The sequence below is a fragment of the Candoia aspera genome, chromosome 13 (assembly GCF_035149785.1).
Source record: "Candoia aspera isolate rCanAsp1 chromosome 13, rCanAsp1.hap2, whole genome shotgun sequence".
Lineage (NCBI taxonomy): Eukaryota > Metazoa > Chordata > Lepidosauria > Squamata > Boidae > Candoia > Candoia aspera.
This window is the reverse complement of record NC_086165.1, coordinates 10,743,430-10,765,487: the sequence shown is the minus strand read 5'-3', so window position 1 is coordinate 10,765,487 and position 22,058 is coordinate 10,743,430. Positions and strand designations below refer to the sequence as shown.

General features: G+C 43.7%; 1 protein-coding gene and 1 pseudogene across 1 annotated transcript in view; one reads left to right on the top strand and one right to left on the bottom strand.

Annotated features, from left to right (window-relative positions):
- HOMER2 (homer scaffold protein 2) overlaps positions 1-3,668 on the top strand; it is a 62,492-nt gene extending 58,824 nt beyond the window's left edge. Inside the window, exons 8-9 of the mRNA XM_063313914.1 lie at positions 809-889; positions 2,529-3,668. Of these exons, the coding sequence (XP_063169984.1) occupies positions 809-889; positions 2,529-2,717 (270 nt within the window). The 3' untranslated portion in view covers positions 2,718-3,668. The remainder of the gene's footprint in view (positions 1-808; positions 890-2,528) is intronic.
- Positions 3,669-11,396: 7,728 nt separating this feature from the next.
- Positions 11,397-12,752, bottom strand: LOC134504795 (leucine-rich repeat and immunoglobulin-like domain-containing nogo receptor-interacting protein 1; annotated as a pseudogene).
- Positions 12,753-22,058: the final 9,306 nt, after the last annotated feature.

The window sequence follows — 22,058 nt, the reverse complement described above, 5'->3', positions numbered from 1 at the left end:
AACAAACTGGTGGCTTCTGAGTCCCCCTTTTACACCCAGAACCACCCCTTACAGGAAGCAGACTTTGCCTTTTGGGATTAATAAGCAGCAGCGTAGGCTTAAAAAATACTCCCTTCCCTAAATCAGGAAATCCTTGCTCTGCCCAGTTTGCTTTATTATTCCCCTCCCACAGTGGCCACTCAAAGGAATACCAAAGGTAGCCCCCAGCAGTCTAAAAATGTTGTCTTCTATCCAATGCGCTTGACTCCCCAATCAGCTAGTTGGTGCTGTCCATTTGGCCAGTGCTGATTTGCTATTTTTGGAAAGAGTTTCTCTGGAGCCAGTCCATCCAAGCCCTGTCACAGGTTGGGTAAGGGCACTGGTGATGGAGCACCTTTCTCAATGAAGTCCCTTCCCCAACATTTCCGGTGTACTTCTTCAAGATATTCCCTTGGAGGCTAAGAATCACCTTATTTTATGTCAAAGTCTTTGTTGCAGTGGATGTTGCTATTTTAATACATTCTCTCCCCCTCCACACACACCAAGTGTAGCAGAACATTTTAATGTATAAACATATCTATGTGTTTGGGCTATTTATTAAAGGGGAAAGTATCACTGAAATAATTGCTAAGTTTGCACTAAAGCATAGCAATAAGACATGTTTTCCCCCCAAGTTAATATTTTAATGATTCCTTTCCTTTGACAGTGGAAACTTCCCTTAACATTTAGCTGTTAATTCTTTTTTTCTAATGTTTAAAATGTATATTTAACAAAGTGTAAAGGTGAGGATGTACATGATTATATTTTCATTGCATGCATATTTCTCTAGGAATTGGAGGATCTTCGGAAACAGGGTGAAATTATACCTCAGCTCATGACAGAATGTGAAACTGTTTCTCAGAAATTGCAGGTATGAATAGTTATTAGTCTTCAGTAGAACAGTTTGCTTTTTAAATAAAATATTGCTTCAAATCTAGAGCCAATATATTTTTCTTACTGGCAGGAGACAGGGCCAAAGTGTATGATTCATGTCTCATACAAGTCAGGAGAGTGAAATTGGCTCTTAGTGTGGGCCAATTCAAAAGGGTAAGGGGTGGGAATAGTTGGCCCTCCAGACATTGCTGAACTATAATTCTTAGCATCCCCCACCATTAGCCCTACTGGTTGTTTGTAGTTCAGCTGTATCTAGAGGGCTGCAGATTCCTCATGTCTATAAGAAGGTATAGCTACAGTATGTTCATCTCATTTATAAATGGAAATCATTCTTCCCGTTTATGATTTGAAAATGTCCTTCCTATTTGTGAATGGAAATCATACAAACCACTCCCACTGATAAAATCACAAGACCATAAGGCTATCTTGTCTACTCATCAGTGGCCTGTTTTAGCTCAGCTGTGCAAAACCAACATAGGATAATGTGTTCAGTCTTGTCCTTGTTTGTTATGAGTTTATTTAGAGCACTTTACTTTCATCCTTTTGATTGGTTCCTGTATATTTCCTCTTATATTACTACCATGAGGGGGAAAAAAATCCCTAGAGATATTTTTTTCCCAGTCAAAGGCTCGCTCTATCTATCTATCTATCTATCTATCTATCTATCTATCTATCTATCTATCTATCTATCTATCTATCTATCTATCTATCTCAAATTGATGTGCATTCAGAGAGAGGCCTAAGTTATCCTGGAGGTATCTTTTTGTTGGTTTATTTGTTCATTGTGTTAAAAAATACCAATAAAATGATATACCTTCATTCCAACTTCATACTGTTAGCATTCATTGACTGAAAGCTGATGATTTCGATTCCAGAATATTACATTCTGTAGAAGGCACAACTTGTTTTTCAATTTTGAAATGACTTCATGAGTACATATTTCATTTCACCCCACCTTACAAATTGGGATGGAGTTGGACAGTGTAGGAATCCACCCTCAGAAGCAAAGTGCTTGAGTGCTGGTTTGTCTTGATGGAGAGCTTTAAGACTTCCTCCTCATGTACTGCCTGTGTACATATTAGCCAAACTTTGGGTATATCTATTTTTAATTTTAAAAATTGAATTCACAAATAAGATAGCATTAACTCATAGCCACCATGTGGCATTTGCAAATGAAGTAAGAGAAAATGTACCTTCCCCAATCTGGAGGGTCCAGATGTTGTTGAGCAGCTCCCCAAGTTCCCACTAAGCAGTCCCAAAGCACATCTGGAGGCTGCCTGAATTGGGAAGGCCAATTTAATTGCCTCAAATGATGTGTAGAACAAATTCTGGAAATGCTAATGATGCCTATGACGCATGCAGAGTGCATCGCACAAAATTCTAACCAACTGAAAAAAATCCAGCCAGAGTGGTATACAGTAATTCACCGCAAAAAGATTAGTTTCACTGATGAAATCTCCATGTTGCTATGCTCTACTCAGATTAAAATGAATTGGGAGAATTTGATTGCAGATTGGTTTAGGAAGGACATTGTGTTAGAAATGCAGAAAGGGTGGAATATTGGACTATTTGCCTGCTGATCAGACGGTTCTTCAAACTTCCTTTCTGTTTTGCAGGCTGCTGAGAAAAGGAATAAAGACCTTGAAGAGAAAGTCAGATCTCTAAGGACGGAGGTGGAAGAGAGCAAACACAGGCAGAACAACTTGAAGACAGAGTTGCAGACATTTTTAGATGTACTAGATGGAAAAATTGACGAATTGCAGGATTTTCGGCAAGGACTCTCGAAATTGGGTGTCGACAATTAGGGGACAGCAACTTTCCCCCATCCCAAAATAATATTCGGTGTGTGTGTGTGTGTGTGTGTGTTCGAAACCTAGGTATATGTTTCTACAAAAAGTGAAAAGATGGGTGTTCTTCCTTGCAATGTGATTTGTACATAAAGGCTAAAGATTTTAATTTTTTTTCACTTCTTTTTTTTTCCCGTTCTAAAAATTTCTCTTTGCTTCTTCCTTCCTTCCTTTCTTCAAGAAAGAGATGACAGTTTTTTAAACTCTTACTGCACTAGCCCTTTGTGGGTTTGTGAACAGGCAAGGGAGGTCTCTTTTCTCAGGAGACCTGAACCTCAACCTACCTTAACATGAATTTGCAGTTACAGTAGGTGTTTCAGGGAAACTTAGATTTAAGGCCTGCTGCAACTGTAGAATGGAGACATTTCCCCCTGTGCTCAGCTGCTGCAGATTTATGCCTTGTTCTGTAGTGCAGACAGCAGCGAGGATGGAACAGAATTCCTGGGAGCAGCCATGGAGTAGCTACTGGAGTAGATCTTCCTAGCCTTAAGGAACAAATTGGAAAAGCCACATTCAGAAAATGTCTGTATTGCACACCCTCTCTCTTTCTTCCTCCTCCTCCTCCTTGAAATACCTGTGAGGCCTTTTTCTAGAGGATTTGCCATGTTCAATAATGTGCACTTAAAACCCATTTTTTAGATTGCAGCGTATTAAGTGAAGGTTCCCCTGTCACTTTCGGCAGAATGAATGGGCACTTTATGATGCCCTTGGTGGTTTTTTTCTGGAATTGTGGACGATACGTTAGCTATTACAGTATGGGGAAATTGGAGTCCTTTTAACTCAGCCCCCAAACTGATGGCGGCAGGGTCAATAGACGGTCTTCAGGAGTGGCCCAGCAGCCACTGTCTATCACGAGGGGTTGGAGCAGAATTGATGTATTCAGGATAAATGCATTTATTTTAAAACACATGTATGACCTGCCTGGCTTGTAACAAGTGTGTTTACTCATAATGATCTAAAACATGTAATAAACATCCCAGCAACAAATTGATAGGAGCCAGACAAAATAAGGTGGAAAACTGAGCACAAATAGTTCAAATGGTTCAAGTGCTACCATAATTCTGGATGGGTTTTTTTAAATGGTTATTGGGCTTTATTTGGTGGTCTATTGGTGGCGTGTGAAGATGCTAGACTTGAACATTTGCAGGTAGAATAGTATAAGCATGCAGGATTTGATGGCTATGATGAATATTGAGCAAAGAGTAAACTGGCTCTATTCAGATTCTAGAGCCAGGTTTCATCCAGGCATTCTTAAAACCTAGTCCTACTGCCAGCAAAATCAGACAGTATCCTTGGAAGTAAGCATAAATCTATATTGTCCTAGATGACCATCAAAGAAAGGAAGTCCAAAGGAAGGGTGCCAACTTATCTTGAAGCCCCTGGCTCTGTGTTTGCAAACCCTGCTCCATAAATCCAAATGAGTGGGGACTCATAGTGGAGTGGGGGAAAAAAGCTTTCTTCACCTGTTCAGAAGTGCTCTTCATCTTACAAAAACAGTTGAAGGGAAAAAAAATCCCATGTAGAGTCCATTCTCAGACTAAGAACTACACAAAGATCTCTGTGCTACTGAAAGAGATTTATGAAGTATTTCCCTGGTTTTGGCAGTATACAGGGATCGACAGCCATGAAGTCTTTACTTCATACTGCCAAATCTATGGACTTAGCTCTTGGGCCCTTTATGCAGAGAATAGAGGGTCCATGAATGTGTTCGGTTTCCTAGATGAGCCATGTCTCCTTCGATTTTATGGCTTGCACCTTATGCTCCTAACTGCTTGTTAAAGTTGCAGTTGGGTCCCAGCAGGGTCATTTTGCGCATGCATGCATGCATATGATTCCATAAGTGTGGAATGCTTCCATTGTTCTGAATATGATGTTTAAACACCTTCGTTTTTTAAGAAGTGGAGGGTTGACCACCAAACCATGTTCTTTTTAAGCTGCAAGTCAGCTGTCCTGTTTCCTCATTTTCCAATGAATGAATGAATGAATGAGAAGAAAGAAAGAAAGAAAGAAAAGTTTCTTTAAATTGTGGCCTTCCATTCTTACTGGCTTCCATTCTTGCTAGAAGAACTAGTTCTGCAGAAGTCACAACTCCTTGTTGCAAAAGCCTGTGATGGCTTCCTACTGATCAAAACACTTCCATTCTTCCTTCCAAAACAGCTAGTTTTGCTCTGCAATGCACTGAAGGATGTGGTGGCTGATGATGGAGCTGCTTAAAACCAGGCTTGGATTTCAAAAAGAAGCTTGGTTGCAGAATGGCCAAAGCAAAGCCTTCTGCTCCACTACAACACTCACTTGTCATTCGTCATACAGGCTGGGGCTGACTGGAGCTGTAGTTAGCAATATACAGAAGGTCCAAGGTTACCCATCCTCAGTGTTCTTCAGACATGTTGATTGGGGGGTACGCATTTCAAGTAGGCTTGCTTGCTTATCTTTGTCAACAGGAAGCCCAGCCTTAATGAGACTGAAATGAGGGAATGTAAGTAGCATGAATCAGGGCACATGAGAGGTCCTTTGTCCCATTTGACCCGTGAATGGTCTGGTGTTCTTTGCTTTCCCTTCCATGTCAGCAGTTGAAGTATCAAAGCAGTGAATTGCAAGTAGCAATCTCCTTGACATTTTAAACCTAAAAGCCAGGAGGCTATGTCAAGCATTCTCTGCCATAATTAACATCCAGGCTGCCTTACTGTTTCAGTTTTCTAAAGGTTTTTTTAAAGGTGCTCTGTTTTTAGCCCTTCTGTAGCCTGTGTGTGCTCTGTTGTCTGGCAAAGTGCAACATTTAACTTTGCTCTTTGTTTAGGCCCAGCTGCCCAAAAGAAACTGCCGGCAGAATATACTAACTGATAAGCGGGCTACCCTTCTTTCACAAAGTCTAGATTTGTCCTAGCAGTTACTAGAACATTCCAACATGGCAATTGCTAATCTTGTTCCCTGCACAGAGTAACTGTAAAGTATAGCAGCTGTGCTCAGCTACAGCAGGAAATGAAAGTTTGTTGATGGAACACATGTTTTCAGCATTTAACATTTAAGATTCAATTCCTCGCATCTTTCCTTTAAAAAAAAACAAATTATAAATGATAGGGGGAACGATATTTTGCCCTTTGGAGGGCAGACCTTCCCAACCTGGTCCTCTTGCAACTGCACGATTTCCAAGTTCATCAACAGAGCAATTCTGTCTTCCAAGTGCTTCCCCTTGGCTTGAGGAGATTCTCATATGCAGAGAATTTCTTCAAGAGGAGACCTCTTTCCATCTGAAGAGAGCACCAGTAGGTGAACTTGCTTGAAAAACTCTGAAAGTCTATTGAAGTGGCAAATGGGCAGGTCCTGCAGTAGCTTTGAGGGCCCATCAACTGATGCAGAAGTGGTAGCTGAGGATGGTGGTGTGGCTTGTGACCTCTTTGGGAAATAACATATTGCCCTTTAGTCTTCCTACCAGGGTTTTATTTTTGCTTCTTACCCATTTGCTTTTCCTTGGAATGATTCCCAGTTCTTCTTGAAACAACCTGTATTGAAAGCACTTTTGTGGAGGTGTTTGAAACCAATGTAGGCTTTTTTTTTTTTTGCTTTGAAAATGTCAGCTAGGCATGTTCCTTTGAATGCAATTATAAATCAGGTTCAGCTGAAGCCAAAGGAAGTTTTTTAAAAAGTTGTTTCTTTTTAAAAACTTTCTCAGCTGTCTCAGCCCTTGTGGGCTTTCTATCTGGACTTACAATGGAAATATAGGCTCTTTCTGTATGAGGCTGGTGCTTGTCACATTTATTTGCTTTATGGGCTTGCAATCTTGGGCAGATTATTTATCAGGTTGGCTTAAAGATTTATGATACATTCAGCAGTAATAAGATACCCTGTGTGAGAAATGGGACAATATCTGATAAAGAGCATTAGGAATATGCAGCTAATAATAGTCAGTCTGTGGAAGGAAAGATAGCATCCAAGCTGCTTATTTAAGTATCTTCATAGATCACGGAATAATTTTATGGTTTGACACTTTCAAAATGTAGAGAAAGCAGCTTTTAAAAACAACAAGGTGCCTAATAATTCAAAATTGTTTATATGTGTGTTTGCATTTGCTGTTCCTTTTTCTTATTCCCTAGGTTGTTCCTTGCTTTGGTAACGTAGAACCTTCCCTTGTTTTAAGGAGGCTAAGCCAGACTTTCTGTACAAGCAGAGAAATCAGAGGAACACAGATTCTTAGAAATATGTCTAGAAATATGCATCTGTGGAGTATTGATCCATATTACTCTTTAGCTTGGCTAATCCAAACAGTATATTGGATTAGGCCTAAAGCAAGTCTCGTGCTTAAACTGTTAGGCTGCTTCTATGGTTGAGGCACTTGAGCGACTTAATTATCTTATTTTCTAATACTGGTTAGCAATAATTTTATTTAGCCATATTCTAACCAAGAAAATGAGATTGTCAGAAAAAAGAAGATGCAAACTGATTTCTCAGTCCTGCACAATTGTCTTGAGTAAGTTTTGTGTGTGACAGAGAGGGCAGTCACAATCCTGGGATGGGGGGGACACTTACTTCAATCCTTTTGTATATTTTGAAATTGCATTTTCATATATGGCACATCAACTTAAGAAAGTACTATATCCCTGCCTAGTAATTCACAAATATGGGAATATTTTCACATGAGCCCAAATGTTTAAGAGTTATTATACAACATTAGGAACCAATTTGCAACATGCTTTACTTTTTATTGTTCAGAATAAAGTTCAGTAAATGGCAAATTAACTGATTATAAGGAGAAATACTACAGTGAGTAAAGTGTATTTTTATGCAGATATATAAGATATGGTTAATCAACCTGGACAAATTATGTCAGGTTCATCGGAGTGAAATTGTCTTACCTTGGTATCTGTTTGCTGTGAGCAAGTTTTATTTTTCCTCTTCCATGTTGATTAATTTTGAAGACTGATCTCTGAATTTCCTATGGTAGCAGTAAATCCTGGGGTTTTATATATTTGAAAAAGCAAAATTTAAGAAAAAAATTACCTTTTGTGATTTTTATCTGATTTTATTGTATTATAGAGTTGTTTATGTAAATATATATCTATATAGTTTAAGTTAAAAAACGAAACCCGCGTATTTGTTCTGTCCTGGCTTGATCACCTTTTAGTTTCCTGAATTACATGTTCTTGTATTAACACAAGCTGGGGGATTCTTCTTCTTCTTTTTAACTAGAAAAGCTAAACTAGGATTTAAATAGTTGCCATAATACAGAACACATCTTAATTAGATATGACTGCTGCATTTTTTCCCCCTGGAAATGCTCTTTGCTGTAGCAGGAAAATAACATTTGGGGGAATGAGCTTTTACAGGGGAGTTATAAAGAGACCTGTGTGCTTCATCCAGGCTGTGGATTCTAGGTTCTAGTCTACTGTCAGTCATGGAAGCTCCCTGAGTGAGAGTTGCTCTCTCTCCTATCCCACAAACAGGGTGGTGTAGTGATGGAGGTGTTGGACTAGGAGCAAAGAGTCCCAGGTTCTAGTCCCCCCTTAGCTACAGAAAATCCAGGATGACTTTAGGCTTGTTCTCATCCCCAAAGCTAGGTTGGGGTAGCGGTGAAGATACTGAATGAGCAGCAGGGTTTCAGCCTTCCCAGGCAGGCCAGACTGGAACATGACCAGATGAGCTAATCCTACTTTATTGTAAGACTATAGTAATAGAACCTTGCAAGTTGAAAGTACAGATCTCCTGCCATCTCTTCTTACAGCCTGATAACTTAGGGAGGATCCCTTCTGAGTCTCTTTCTCCACCCATTATGCAGCTGTGGGCTATGCCCTCTCTTATCTGACCGTTCCCTAGGCACCATCTCTTTGCCCCATTTCTCAAGGTCTTTCTCACATACCATTACACAGGGAGACCCAGGTTCTAATCCATCTTCAACCATGGACATGGAATGCCTTTGCTCCCTCTCAGCTCAACCCTACCTCACACGGTTCTTGTTGGAGGGGGAGAAAGGGGTATATATGTCAACTTGAATTCCTGAATTAAAAGTAGGATATATGTCTAATAAGTGAATACATGCAGAATAAATAAATAATATTTCTTGCTGCAAATAAAAGACTTTACTGTACCTTCAGCCTGAAAACTTTCAATGGTATCAGCAGAAATGCAGAGTCGGATTCTGATTCCCAAAAGCATAATTGTGTACTGATGATGAAAGCTATAGTCCAAGAGAAGGCAACTTTAGATAGCTCTGCAGCCCTAGGAAGCATGGTCAAGTTGTAGTTCTTCAACTGTTAAGAACTTTATCTAATGGTCTGAAAGAGGATCTACTGACGGTGAATTCATCCCCCTTTTTTATCCCCTATATTTGCTCAGGAGGATAGGGGACACTGGAGAGGACAGGGACACTGTGGAGCAGATTTGAGGTATGTACAGGGTGCCACTAAGATTTTTGGGTCACCCTGTGTTTTATGGCAGAGAGCCAGTATGGAGTAGTGGTTAAGGAGTTGGACCACCCCTGGGGAGACCAGGTTCCAGGTCACTCTAAAAGAGCCAAGGCAGGGTAATTTTGAGCTGCTTTCTCACACTTTCCTGTTTTCCCAGACTGAGATGTTTTGCTCACGGTCTTTGCTTTCCTTCTGCAATGTAATCTCTGTGCTCCTCTGAAGATGGTGTAGCTTGACAGTTACCAAGGAAGCAGTTCTTAAGCCCTAGTGGAGCAAATGAGAGCCAGAATAGAGGCCTCAGGAGGCAAGCAGTGCTCAACGGAGGAGGCTACAGGAGATCCAAGAGGAAAAGTGGTCCCATCTTGCTAGACGATCTCTGTTTAAAGGTTAACAGAATGGGTGCGGGGCTGAAAGCCAGTCTTTGCCAAGCTCTGGGAACCTGTGGAGTCCTTGGTGCTCTCTGAGCTGCTCTCTGAGCAGAATCTGGCCAGCTCTTGCTGGTGGGCACCTGGACCTCAAGCAGTGATGGATATACATGCAAAGGAAAGTCACAGCAAGGGATTTATTAGCATGTTGGTTGCCTGGAGGTGGGATTCATCCCACTCACCTGATCACACACTGAAAGAGCGATCCTTCCTGTCTGGAACTTCTATTTACTGCCTCCTGGTTCCAGCAAGGAGTCATGTTAGGAATCTTTGATCATTGTTTACAATTTCCCCATTTTGTATGCAGAGAATGCATTCTTTCTTACGTACCATTTCCTACTTCTACACCAACTTCAGCATCGATAAGATGCTGAGGCCCTAGAAAGAGTGCAGAGAAGAGCAACAGCAATGATAAGGGGTCTGGAGGCTAAATCCTAGGAAGAACGGCTAAAGGAACTAGGTGTGTTTAGCTTAATGAAGAGAAGACTGAGGGGAGACATGATAGAAGTCTTCCAATACTTGAAGGGCTGCCACAGGGAAGAGGGTGTCGATCTATTCTGCATAGCACCTGAGGGTAGGACAAGAAGCCATGGATAGAAGCTGGAACTAGAGCCGGAGCCAGAGCTAAAACTAGAACCAGAACTTGAACCAGATACAAATCCAGATCCAGAACTAGAACTAGAGCTGGAGCTAGAACCAGAACCGGAACTGGAACTAGAACCAGAGCTAGAACTGGAACTAGAACCAGAGCTAGAACCAGAACCAGAACCAGAACCAGAACCAGAACTAGAATAGGAATAGGTTGAAGATGATCTGCATCGGGATCAAGAATTCCTTGGCAAGGGAGGAGAAACACCATTCTGAATAACAAGGACAAGGAATCTGTGGTTCTTCAAATATTGCTGAGCCTAATACCATTGACCATACAAAACAGATGTTCTATTCCTATAGCACCTTTCCAAGAAATTTGCTCTAGCCTACTGAAATCTGAGTAGGCCCATATATGCTGAGCTGCAGCCTGCAACGTCTCTTGCCATATTGGATGAAGTTGCTGGGATTCTATTGCAACAACATCTGGAATGCAACTGGTTCCAGGTATAAAATACGGCCATAATATCATCCTTTCTTCTTGGATGCCCATACTGTGCCTTAGCAAACCACTGAAAGAATTCAATTCAAGAATCCAAAATCAAAACCCAATGGTTCGAGAGAGACAGAAGACCATCAATTATATCCCCTTGAGTGTAGCTTCCTTTGTCCCCAATGGGCAACCCTCTTTCAATTTGAACTATATCGGAAAGCACTTCCTGATTTTAAAGAAAGGACCAAAAGCACTTCCTGGTTTTAAAGAAAGGACCAAAAGCACTTCCTGGTTTTAAAGAAAGGACCAAAAAGGAAGTGCACAGATCAAAAAGTCAAGATTCTGCATTCTAACTAGCTAAGTTTTCATAAAAATCCATAATTATTGAAATCAAAAGTTACAGAGGAAGTGTGTAACTTCTAATAGCTTGCTGTTTTGATTTTTTTTTTCAGTTCACTGCTGTCTTTAAGATCGACACAAGAGTCCATCAGAGTTATGTCCTATAAACATGGGAAATTCTGGAGATGTCAGCAGAACATTTTCAGAAAGAAGGACAAGGAGGGAGTGATGCAGGATTTTGGGGAGAGAAGGGGAGCTGGGGGAGCTGAGTGGAGAGAAGAGATGTTGGCATATGTGTTGCACTGTTTTTGTCATCATCAGCAGCAGCATTTTTTTTAAAAAAGAACACTGCCCCTCATTAGTTTTGTTGGTTTTTGTTTTCTGTTCTCCATCCTCAGATCATTTTCATATTGAACTTGTGTGGTGCATCAGCAGTGAAACTGATGCCTGCATCTGATTTACGTGGGACATACTCAATTTTGATACTGTGCTTGGTGTTACCTTTGCCCCTACTCCAGAGAAAGAGGAGCACCAGGCAGAAGAGCACTACTCCCAGGAAGGAGATGAACCCCATGGTGGTGGCAATGATGAGGGTCTTGATGTCAGTGGGAAAGGCACAGTGGCACATGTGCTGTTGGCATCACTCTCATTAGGCTGGTTGGAGATGAAAGCAAAGGTCTTATTCGGTTGATGGGGCCAGTCTGGGGAATAACTGCGGATATGCAGGTGTGCCAGCATGGTGTCATTGCCTCCAGGTAGGTACCATTGTCCTGAATCTGGGCATAGCACACCTCCAGAGTGCCATCGGGGAAGACGGTGAGCTGCCTATTGGTTTTGGTAGAGATGAGGTGCTTCCTTGGCAAGAGCCACATCATGACAGGAGGTGGGTCTCCATCTGTGCGGCAGATGAACTGCACTGTGTGGCCCACATCCACAAAGATCAGCTGGGGTTTGCAGTTATCCAGGACTGATGATAAATGGAGTAGTTTGGCAGGACCGCCTCAGAGAAATCCTTGAACTGTTTCCCCTGGACAAATTCAGGAGTTGCACATGTGGGTTGCCACTTATTGACGTTTAGTCTCCAGCAATGTTGGAAGGTCTAGAGAAGTCGGCAGTCACAGGCCAAAGGATGATTATCTACTATAAGGGTTTCCAGATTCCCCACAGAGTGGAAGACTAACTCTTCCAGAGTGTTCAATGGGTTCCCTGAAACATTCAAGATTTGCAAGTAGTTCAGGCAACTTGAAAGGCAACAGCTCTTCCAGGGGTGACTGGTGATGTAGAGTTCTCCCTACCAAATGGAAATTTGCCACTTGGATTCCATATTTATATTTATTATTTTAGTATTGTAGGTGTTGATTTGGTGATTTTAAGATGTTGAGGTTTTAAGGAGAATTTTATTGTAACCCGCCCAGAGTCCCCCTCTTCAGGGGAGATGGGCGGTAATAGAAACATGAAAAACAAACAAACAAATAAATAAATATGGTTCCACCACGGTGAGCTGACTACCAACCAGCTGTATCTCCTGAAGCCTGAGTAGGTCATAAAGCATGGACCCTTCAATGGTGACAATGGGGTTGTAGGACAGGTTCAGAAACCTGAGATAAACCAGGTGCCTCAAGGAGATGTAAGATATTGATGTCAGGTTGCAGTGGGTGATGGACAACGATGTCAGGTAAGTCCATACAGGCAATTGGACGTTATGGTATCTAGATAGGGCCAATGTGAAATCTCAAGGACCTTAAGTCGATACAGCCAGTGCTTCTCTACCAGTGTATCCAGCATGATGGAGTGATTTAGAGATTGGACTAAGACCTGGGAGGACAAGGTTCAAGTCCATCCTCAACTTGGAAGCCTATGAAGTGACTTTAGGTCAATCACTTCCTTTGAGACCAGCCTACCACTCAGAAACAATCAATTATGTTACATGTTTAGCATGGCAATTTTTTAAAACTATCAAGCAGTCCTCTGCTTTTCTTGGGCCAAACTATTGTAGCAGGCTGCTTTCTTGTGCAGGGAATGCTCTGGGCTGAGGCTGAAAGCATTGTTTTAATTAATTATGGCATAAAATCTTTTAGTTCTCCTTCCTATTTGTTCCTGGAGTTTCCAAGTAAATGAAGATGTCATTCAAGACTTTGATATCATGGCATGTGGGCTGTGCACCGAAGACAGAGAAATGGCTGGAATTTAGGTTTACAGAAAAATGGTTCTCAAGAGAGAGCTTGGATTGTGTGTGGTAAGTACCATGTTCTATTGGCTAAAATTTCATTCTGATCCCACCCTTCTTCCCAAAACCTCAGGGCCACAGGCACAATTCCACCATATTTCACAATCTTTTGCAAGACTGGTTAGGTTACAATAGGGATCCAGATCTCCAGTGAGTTTTGGGGCTGTCCAAACACGTTGTATCTTCTTGTATCATAGATATATGAAGATGTCTTGTGTTGAGCTCTTGTGTCAAGTTTTGATCAGCAGTGTAAATGCATATATGTGCACATGTTTTTAGTGTCTGAAACGGCTCATTGTGTGGATATCTACAATCCAAGGGCTTTTGTGAAAAAGTACACAACTGATTGGCTAAGTTGCTGCTCTTTGACATTATACTTGTTGCTTTTTTTAATTGAGGGTGTTTTTATTAGGTTTATTATATCTAAATCCATAATAAATGTTTGCACTTGTACATGCAGGCAAAAGATTTTCATAACCTGAATTACATTTTTTTTCATTTATCAACAAAGCTGAAAGCATGTCTATCAGTTTTTGTAATCATTGGTAAAATAGTTATGAGTTAGTAAGGTGGCATATTTCAGTGGACAAGATCAGTGACTTATTAACTATTAGCTGCCTTTCCTTCTAATTTCATAATCTCTCCTCATCCCGACTGCCATTTTTTTTTTTAGTAGAAACATTCCATGGCATAAACCAAATGTACTCCCAAAAGTTGAGTGGGTTGGGATCTGATTGCCTAGTCTTGATTTGAAAACAGAAATTTGATTTGACATAGCTTCACTTGTGCCTGGGAAAGATGACCAGTCATATCCCGGGGCCCTTCAAAGGTTGTTGAACTACATCTCCCAGCATCTGGCATTATCAGCCCTGCTGGCTATGGTCACTGAAAGTTGTGTTCTTCAGCAGTGTTGGGGAAGGGGGGACTGCAATGTGCCCCCATACCTTAAAATGTAGCTCAGGATAGTTCTTCCAGCATTATAAAACAGTTGCCAATGTGATGTTGTACCTTCAGCACGTTGTGCCTTCAACGTGTTGTGCCTCCAAATTTCATTCCATTCATTCCACGCAAGGCAATTATGTCTGTTTCACAACAGAGGGTTGTCTCACTAGTTAAACTTTTCTCCAGTACTAAGGCTGGAAAGGTCAATGTGGTGTAACAGGCTACTCTTCAACCTTAAGTCAGCCATGTGTGGTTGTCTACGTTCACAAGGCTTCAGTGTGAATATTGTGGTGGCCCTTAGCACATCCTTGAAGCCATTCTCTGCCATTTCTCCCTGCCAAATGTTGCTTGGTCAAGAGTTGCATCTTAGCATCCCTAAGTGCTGCATGCACACCTGAAAGAACTGGTGGGGCTTGCACATCACTTACCCAGGTGTGACGGGAAAGGAGAATTGGAAGTATTTTTTTCCTTGCTGCCTGCTGGCCTCTCTTCTTGCAAGCATCTTCCTGCTGCTGTCATTGAGTCAGGAATCACCTTGGGGAGAAACGCTGCATCAGGAAGAACCCCCTAAAGTGTTCAAATTGGAGAGTGTTCCCGGAGGAACCCAGACAACCACTGTTGCTATGGCTACACACTACTGGGCGATGGTGTAGGCCTCAGGAGCAGTTCTGAAACGGACTCCTAATTATAGGATACCAAGTCACCCCCTCAGAACAACAGTCACTCAGTAAGTTTGACAGAAGTCTCTCCCTTTGAGATGCTAAACAGCCTGGAAGGCAGAAGTCCTGCTCTTCAGAACACGCACATGGTTGATTAGATGGACTTGTCATTTGATGAGACCCAACAGCCACATGGCCAGACACGTGGTTTGCAAAACTACACACAGGGGCTGCTTTTCCTACCTGAAGTGGGCATGTGCTTTTAATCCCTGCAACAGAGGTATGCAGCATTTGGAGAAGATCCAAAAGCTGTGGTGACACAGAAGAGGTGGGCCTATGCTAGCCACAGGGTGAGGTCTAAAAATTGAATTCGGTCTGCTGCTGTCATCAAGTCACATCCTGATGCCAGAGTTCACATAACCCCTGGTTTGTATGCGAGTGCTTAGAAAAAAAGGACTGCAAACCAAAAGACATTCAGGTTGCTCTGTGCCTCTCAATCAATCTGTGGCTCTTTAGAAAATGCTTCTCACTGTGTACTTTGATGCTAATTATAATTGGCTTATTGGGAAGAGGAGGTGGAAGAGTCTGTGTAGGTGAGAAGAGCAGAGAAGCTGATAATTTGCGGTTGCTTCCTCTACTGCTCTTGGGCACAGTTATTGGAGTCTGGCCTGGGGAGGAAGACAAGCCTGTCATGACTCATCCTTTAATAATATTGATTGAAACCAGCTCCAGCTGTAGCTTTGTAATGAAGAGCAGGAAAGATTGGTTCCCTACCTGACAAGACTCAAAATCTCTTCCTCCCACTGTGGAGCTCAAATGCAGTTCCCTGAGCCTGCTTGATGATTTGGGTAATACTTTTTTTCTTTGTTCAGCACCAAATCTGGTAGCACCTTCAAGATTAACCGCCTTTGTTAGAGCTTTTGTGACGAACATTTCATCAGATGGCTTGTTTTCCTGCAGGAAAGAGGCTCATTGTTGTTATGTCAGATTCCTGTCGCTGTCTGTGCGGATCTTAAGCGTTCGCTGAATTCACAAGTTTCAATCTGGAAGGAGTGTTAAGAGTTAATCCAGTTTACCCTTGAAAACGGTAGTCTCTTTTCTAAGTCGATATGCTACTTTGACTTGGCAGATATTACTTAGCCTCCATTTGCAGGAAGGAGACATCTTCTTCTTCCTCTTAAGACAGGCTCTTTCATTGCTAATCCATTCTCACTGTGAGGAGCTATTTCTAATCCTGCCTTAGCTATTTCTAAGACATGCAGCAGGAACAAGCCTTCAATGTCTTTTTGGCCTTGTGTTTTGCTGCAGACTCCCATGCAATTGGCAGATGGTTATCTGGAGCAAGAGCTGTGGAAATCTCTGCCTGTAGAGCCACCTTTAGTAGACACACTGCTAGGTTCTAGAAGATAGATGAAGACATTCCAGTTTAGTCAAACGTTTGCATAGCATTCTGCCAGTGGTTTTCTCTTTCAGAACTATTTTCATTCTTCAGTTTTAAACTTGGATTCCCCATACTTTACTCTAGTATTACTGTACCTATTACTCAGAAGCCACATCTGAAGCCAAGACTTGGAGCCCAGAACGGGCATGAAGTTGCATGAAATCACAGAAACAATAACCTAACACTGGCATACATACAGTCATCTGTTTTACTTCAAGTGACACTGATCTGGGGATTACAGCATTTTTAAACTACTACTACTTCTCTCATTAAGAGCTCCAGATAAGTATTTCTTGACTAAATGTATATTTAGGGAAATGGTGGGGTGGAAATCCTGGGGATCATCCAGAAAGTATGGAACAAAGTTGCTTTTTTTAATTGTCTAATGCTCACATTCTTTTGTCTGTCTCCTGCACAATTAGTTTAGTACCTTTGCCTGGTATCTGTTGGCAGGAGGTTAAATAAGGCGATGGTGTCTTCTGTATCCCCCGTTTCAGCTATGATGGGTTTCCTAACAAATTGGGCTGTTTTTCCCTCTGAGTTGGAGAAATGACTGCACCCCCGTAAGTGCTCTCCCAACATTGCCACTGAATTCTAAAACGGCCCCTATCTTACAGCAAGGCATTGTGATGATTTACTTATTGTGCCTCTGCAGAGTTTTTGAGGATGCCAAAGTGGAGGAAGAAGGAAACAACTTTCTATGGTAAAATGGCTTTTTATATGGAAATGGCGTTTTCTCTAAACTGTTGCTGGAGTGTCAACCCCATACTGGGTTTCTACCAACGACTTTTAACATGCTGTCTCATTTCTATTTTAAACCCTCAACTTAAATAAGCTTAGCACTTCCTTCTGTTACTGCTATCCCTCTTCGGGAAAACTGTATTAGGCACTAATTTGTCTGAACCAAAATCAGAGACAAGCAAAGCAAGAAGAATGGAGAGATACAGACCCACAGCAGCGGAGGGGAAATCTTGCGAATGATTCACCAAACTCGCCAAAGGGAGTGAATAAAATGTTCTCAGGAGTACTCCATCTTTTTGCTCTAAAGTTTAAAAGCAGCAACCAGCAGCAGCTTTGTGAATACAGAGGAAAGATTTGCAACGTTGCTCCCTTTGGAACAAAACAAGGCCTCTTTTTCATATATGTAATGATGCTAGCTAGACACCGGGGCTTTCTGAAGTGTCTTTAACTTCGTAATCAGGGATGCCCATGGCCTAATCAAAAAATAGGTGTACACACACACACACACACACACACACACATAGTCACAAAACCAGTTTGTTCTTGCTGCTTACAGGTAGTCCTCGGGTTATGACCACTCATTCAGTGACCGAAGTTACAACGGTGCTGGGCGAGGGGGACTTATGGCCGGTCCGCACAGTTGCGGCCGTCACAGAGTCCCCGCGGTCACAATTGCCATTTGGGTGCTTGGCAACAGGCTCACAATTACAATGTTGCAGCGTCCCACCGCCTTATTTTTATTTATTTATTAAATTTATACCACCACCCGTCTCCCGCAAAGGGGGACTCCCACGATTGCTGCTTGCAATCTTCCCTGCTGGCTTCCCGCAAGCAAAGCCAATGGGAAAGCCAGTAGGGAAGGTAGCAAGTCATAAGTCATTCCCACCGCTTTTTCTCCAGAGGAGCCACACTACAGAGTACAATATCCCAGGGATCTTGTACTCCGTAGCACCCTTCTGCCTGCCTAGGCTCTGTAGCAGCCTCCACTGGCCTGCCCGTGCTCAGTAGTGCCTGCCCACCACACTCACCCACCTGCCCTCAGTTCTCATCCACCAACCTGCTTGCCTAGGACTCTGATCACGTGAAGTCCTCTCTTAACAACCCATGTGGCCTCTAGGTTATGACGGCAACTGGGACTGCCAGGATTGCCGTTGCTAAGCAATGCGGTCCTATGACCTCAAGCTTTATGACCACATTGCTTAGTGCGAGAAATTTATTTATTTGTTAAATTTTTATCACCACCCATCTCACCCAAAGTGACTCTGGGCAGCGTACAATAAAAGCTGAGGACTACCCATACAGAGGTGTCTCTTTGTCATTTGCTTACAAAATAAAATGGACTATAAAACCAGGTTTTCTTTTCTACCTGGAAATGAACTGGCATGAGTTTCATCATGTGTTTATCCACCCACTCAGGAGATGCCCTAAAACTGCCAGTCATATCATCCACCTGCTTTGAAAAGCCAGGGAATGCCTTGCCAACCTACCCAAACCCTTACACAAGCACCCCAGCCCTGTTTTTCTGCTTACCTACAATCTTTGGACTGATCCCTAATGAAGCTAAGTCACCATGAAACGTATCATTCATTGAGTGATATCCCTGGGCCTGCTTTCTACATATAAGTAAAACGCAAAAAGACTACCCAGCTGCCAATAATTCCCACTGAGTTCAGTGGGACTTACTTTTGAGTAGATACATTTATTTATCTAATTTATCCCCACCCATCTCCTCCCGTCGGAGGCCTCTGGGCGGTTTACAACAAATGATTAAAACCATCAGAATAATAAAATACTATAAAAATACTATAAATAGAAATAAAAATAAAGAATAAAAATCCAAGCGATGAAACATCTAAAACAGTCCAAGTGTGGGAGGAGTGGTCTATAACAACCATCCCCATGTAACTCTATTCCCCTCTCCACCCCAAGCGAGGCGGCAGAACCAGGTCTTCAGACTCCGCTGAAAGGCCAGGAGCGATGGGGCCAATCTCACCTCCGGGGGCAGCATGTTCCACAGGGTGGGAGCTACTGCAGAGAAGGCCTGCTTCCTGGACCCCGCCAGATGAAATTCTTTTACAGACGGGGTCCGTAGTATGCCCTCTCTGCACGATCGGGTGGGACGGGTTGATGTAATGGGGAAGAGGCGGTCCCTCAGGTAACCTGGTCCCATGCCATGTAGGGCTTTAAAGGTGATAACCAACACCTTGAATTGGACCGGGAAACAAACTGGTACCCAATGCAGCTTGCGCAGCAGTGGTGTTACATGTGCCCTTCTGGGGGCACCAAAAACAGCTCGCGCAGCTGCATTCTGGACCAGCTGAAGTTTCTGGATACTTTTCAAGGGTAGCCCCATGTAGAGCGCATTGCAATAGTCTATTTGAGAGAGAACAAGGGCATGAGTTACTGTTCGAAGGGCCTCCTGGTCCATGAAGGGGCGTAAATGGTGCACAGCACGTAGCTGCACAAAGGCTCTCCTGGCCACGGCTGCCACCTGCTCTTTGAGCAGGAGCCGTGAGTCCAGGAGGACCCCCAAGTTACGCACCGGGTCTGTCTGGGGCAGTGCAACCCCATCCAGAACCAGAGTTGTTAATGTCCCGGATACAGAAGAACCATTAACCCACAGCCACTTGGTCTTACCAGGGTTCAGTTGAAGCCTGTTGTTCCCCATCCAGCCCCCACAGCCCCCAGACACTTGGAGAGGGTGGTCACGGCATCACCTATTTCACCCGGGATGGAGATATACAATTGAGTATCATCAGCATACTGATGATACCTCATCCCATGGTGACTGATGATCTCACCCAGCAGTTTCATGTAGATGTTAAAAAGGAGAGGGGAGAGTACTGATCCCTGTGGCACCCCACAAAGAAGGGGCTGCGGGGCCGATCTCTCCTCCCCTATCAACACTGACTGGGATCGGCCCTGGAGGAAGGAGGTGAACCAGCGTAAGACTACGCCGCCCACCCCCAACTCCCTGAGCCGCCCCAAAAGGATACCATAGTCGATGGTATCAAAAGCTGCTGAGAGATCAAGGAGAGCGAGGATGGATGCACTGCTTCCATCCTGCTCCCGCCAGAGATCATAAGTGCGACCAATGTCATTTCTGTCCCATAACTGGTCCTGAAACCTGACTGAAAGGGGTCTAGATAATCCGTTTCCTCCAGGACCCTCTGGAGCTGCAAAGCGACCACTTTCTCAACCACCTTCCCCAGAAAGGGGAGGTGGGAGACTGGACGAAAATTGTCCAGAACAGTAGGGTCCAGCAATGGCTTCTTGAGGAGGGGGTGTACCAACACCTCTTTAAAGGCTGCCGGAAACACCCCCTCTCCCAAGGATGTATTAACCATCGCATGGACCCAACCACATGTGACCTCCCGGCCTGCTTTTACTAGCCAGGAGGGACACGGGTCTAGATGGCATGTGGTGGCATTTACTGTCTGTAGGATCCTGTCCACTTCCTCAGGTCCAACAGGATCAAACTGCTCCCAGATAACTGGGTAAGCCTATCTCTCCACGCCTCACGCCTGGAGTTCAACTTGGAGCGGATCCGAGCGATTTTGTCCTGCAGATGCTCAGCAAATTCCTCTGCACGGCCCTGTAAATACATACAAGTATTTCTCCATCTGAGCATCATGTTTGAAAACTACCATGCTGAGAACATAATAAGCATTATTCCAGGGTGTTCAGAGATGGAAGTTTATAACTGAAAACAAAGAATGCATCAGATTAATATGGTTTAACCATATTGGGTCTTAAAAGTGATTATTGGTATACTATGTTTTGTAAAGTTTAGTAAGAGATACATCAACTTCTTAACGCCAGGTCAATAAACAACAAGGCCCCCCTCATATGTGACTTGATCACAGAAGAGGGGGCAGACCTGGCGTGTATTACTGAAACCTGGCTGGGCATTGAAGGAGGTGTTGCTCTTTCGGAGATATGCCCGGCTGGGTTTCGAGTCTGGCATCAGCCACAACCTCAGGGCAGGGGAGGAGGGGTGGCTGTTGTCATCTGAGAATCCCTAGCGGCCGTCGGGCCCTGCTCAAGTGGCCGGGTGTGAGACCCTGTTCTTCAAGCTGGGTTCTCGAGAACAGTTGGGAGTTCTGCTACTGTACCAGCCTCCCTGCTGCGTAGCGACCTCCCTGCCTGAGCTGCTGGAGGCCGTCTCAGGTTTGGCAGTGGAGTTCCCCAGGCTTATGGTGTTGGGGGACTTCAATCTGCCTTCCTTGGGGCGGGCCTCATGGGAGTTCATGGCTACCACGGCAGCCATGGGCCTGTTCCAGATTATTCAGGACCCAACTAGAGACAATGGCCTCACCCCAGACCTAGTTTTCTTGTCGGAGCAGTGGCAAGATGAACTGAGGGGAGAATTACAGCTTTCCCCTTTGTCATGGTCGGATCATGCCCTGGTGGCCTTGAGATTCTCTCATGCCGCCCCCCTCCGCAGGGAGGCAGGACCCATTCCATTGGTCCTCCCCCAGCGACTGATGGACCCAGCTGGGTTTCAGAGGGAGCTGGGGGTTATACCCGAGTCTCCCCTGCAGAGTCCAGCAGAGGCCCTGGCTGCTGCCTGGAATAGGGAGGCAGCCGGAGCCTTGGACAGGATCGCACCTGTGCAGCCTCTCTTGCCCACTCAAACCCGGCACTCCCCGTGGTTTACGGAGGAGCTCAGGGTTTTGAAGGGGGTTAAGAGATGCTTAGAGCACCGCTGGAGGAAGACAAAAGCCGAACCTGACCGAACACAAGCTAGAGCCACAATTAAGGCCTACCTTGTGGCGGTAAGAGCGGCGAAGCACCAGTACTTCTCCGCTCTTATTGCATCCGCAGATTGCTGCCTGGCAACCCTGTTTAAAATTACCCGATCCCTTTTAGGGAAAGGGGAGTCAGATTTCCATCTACAGGGCCATGTGGAGGAATTTTCATGGCACCTGCAGGATAAAATCGCTCGGATCCAGACTGAGTTAGACTCCAAGCGTGAGACAGAGTCGGAGGAGATACCCAGGAAACGTACTTACCAGGTTATCTGGGACCAGTTTGATCCTGTTG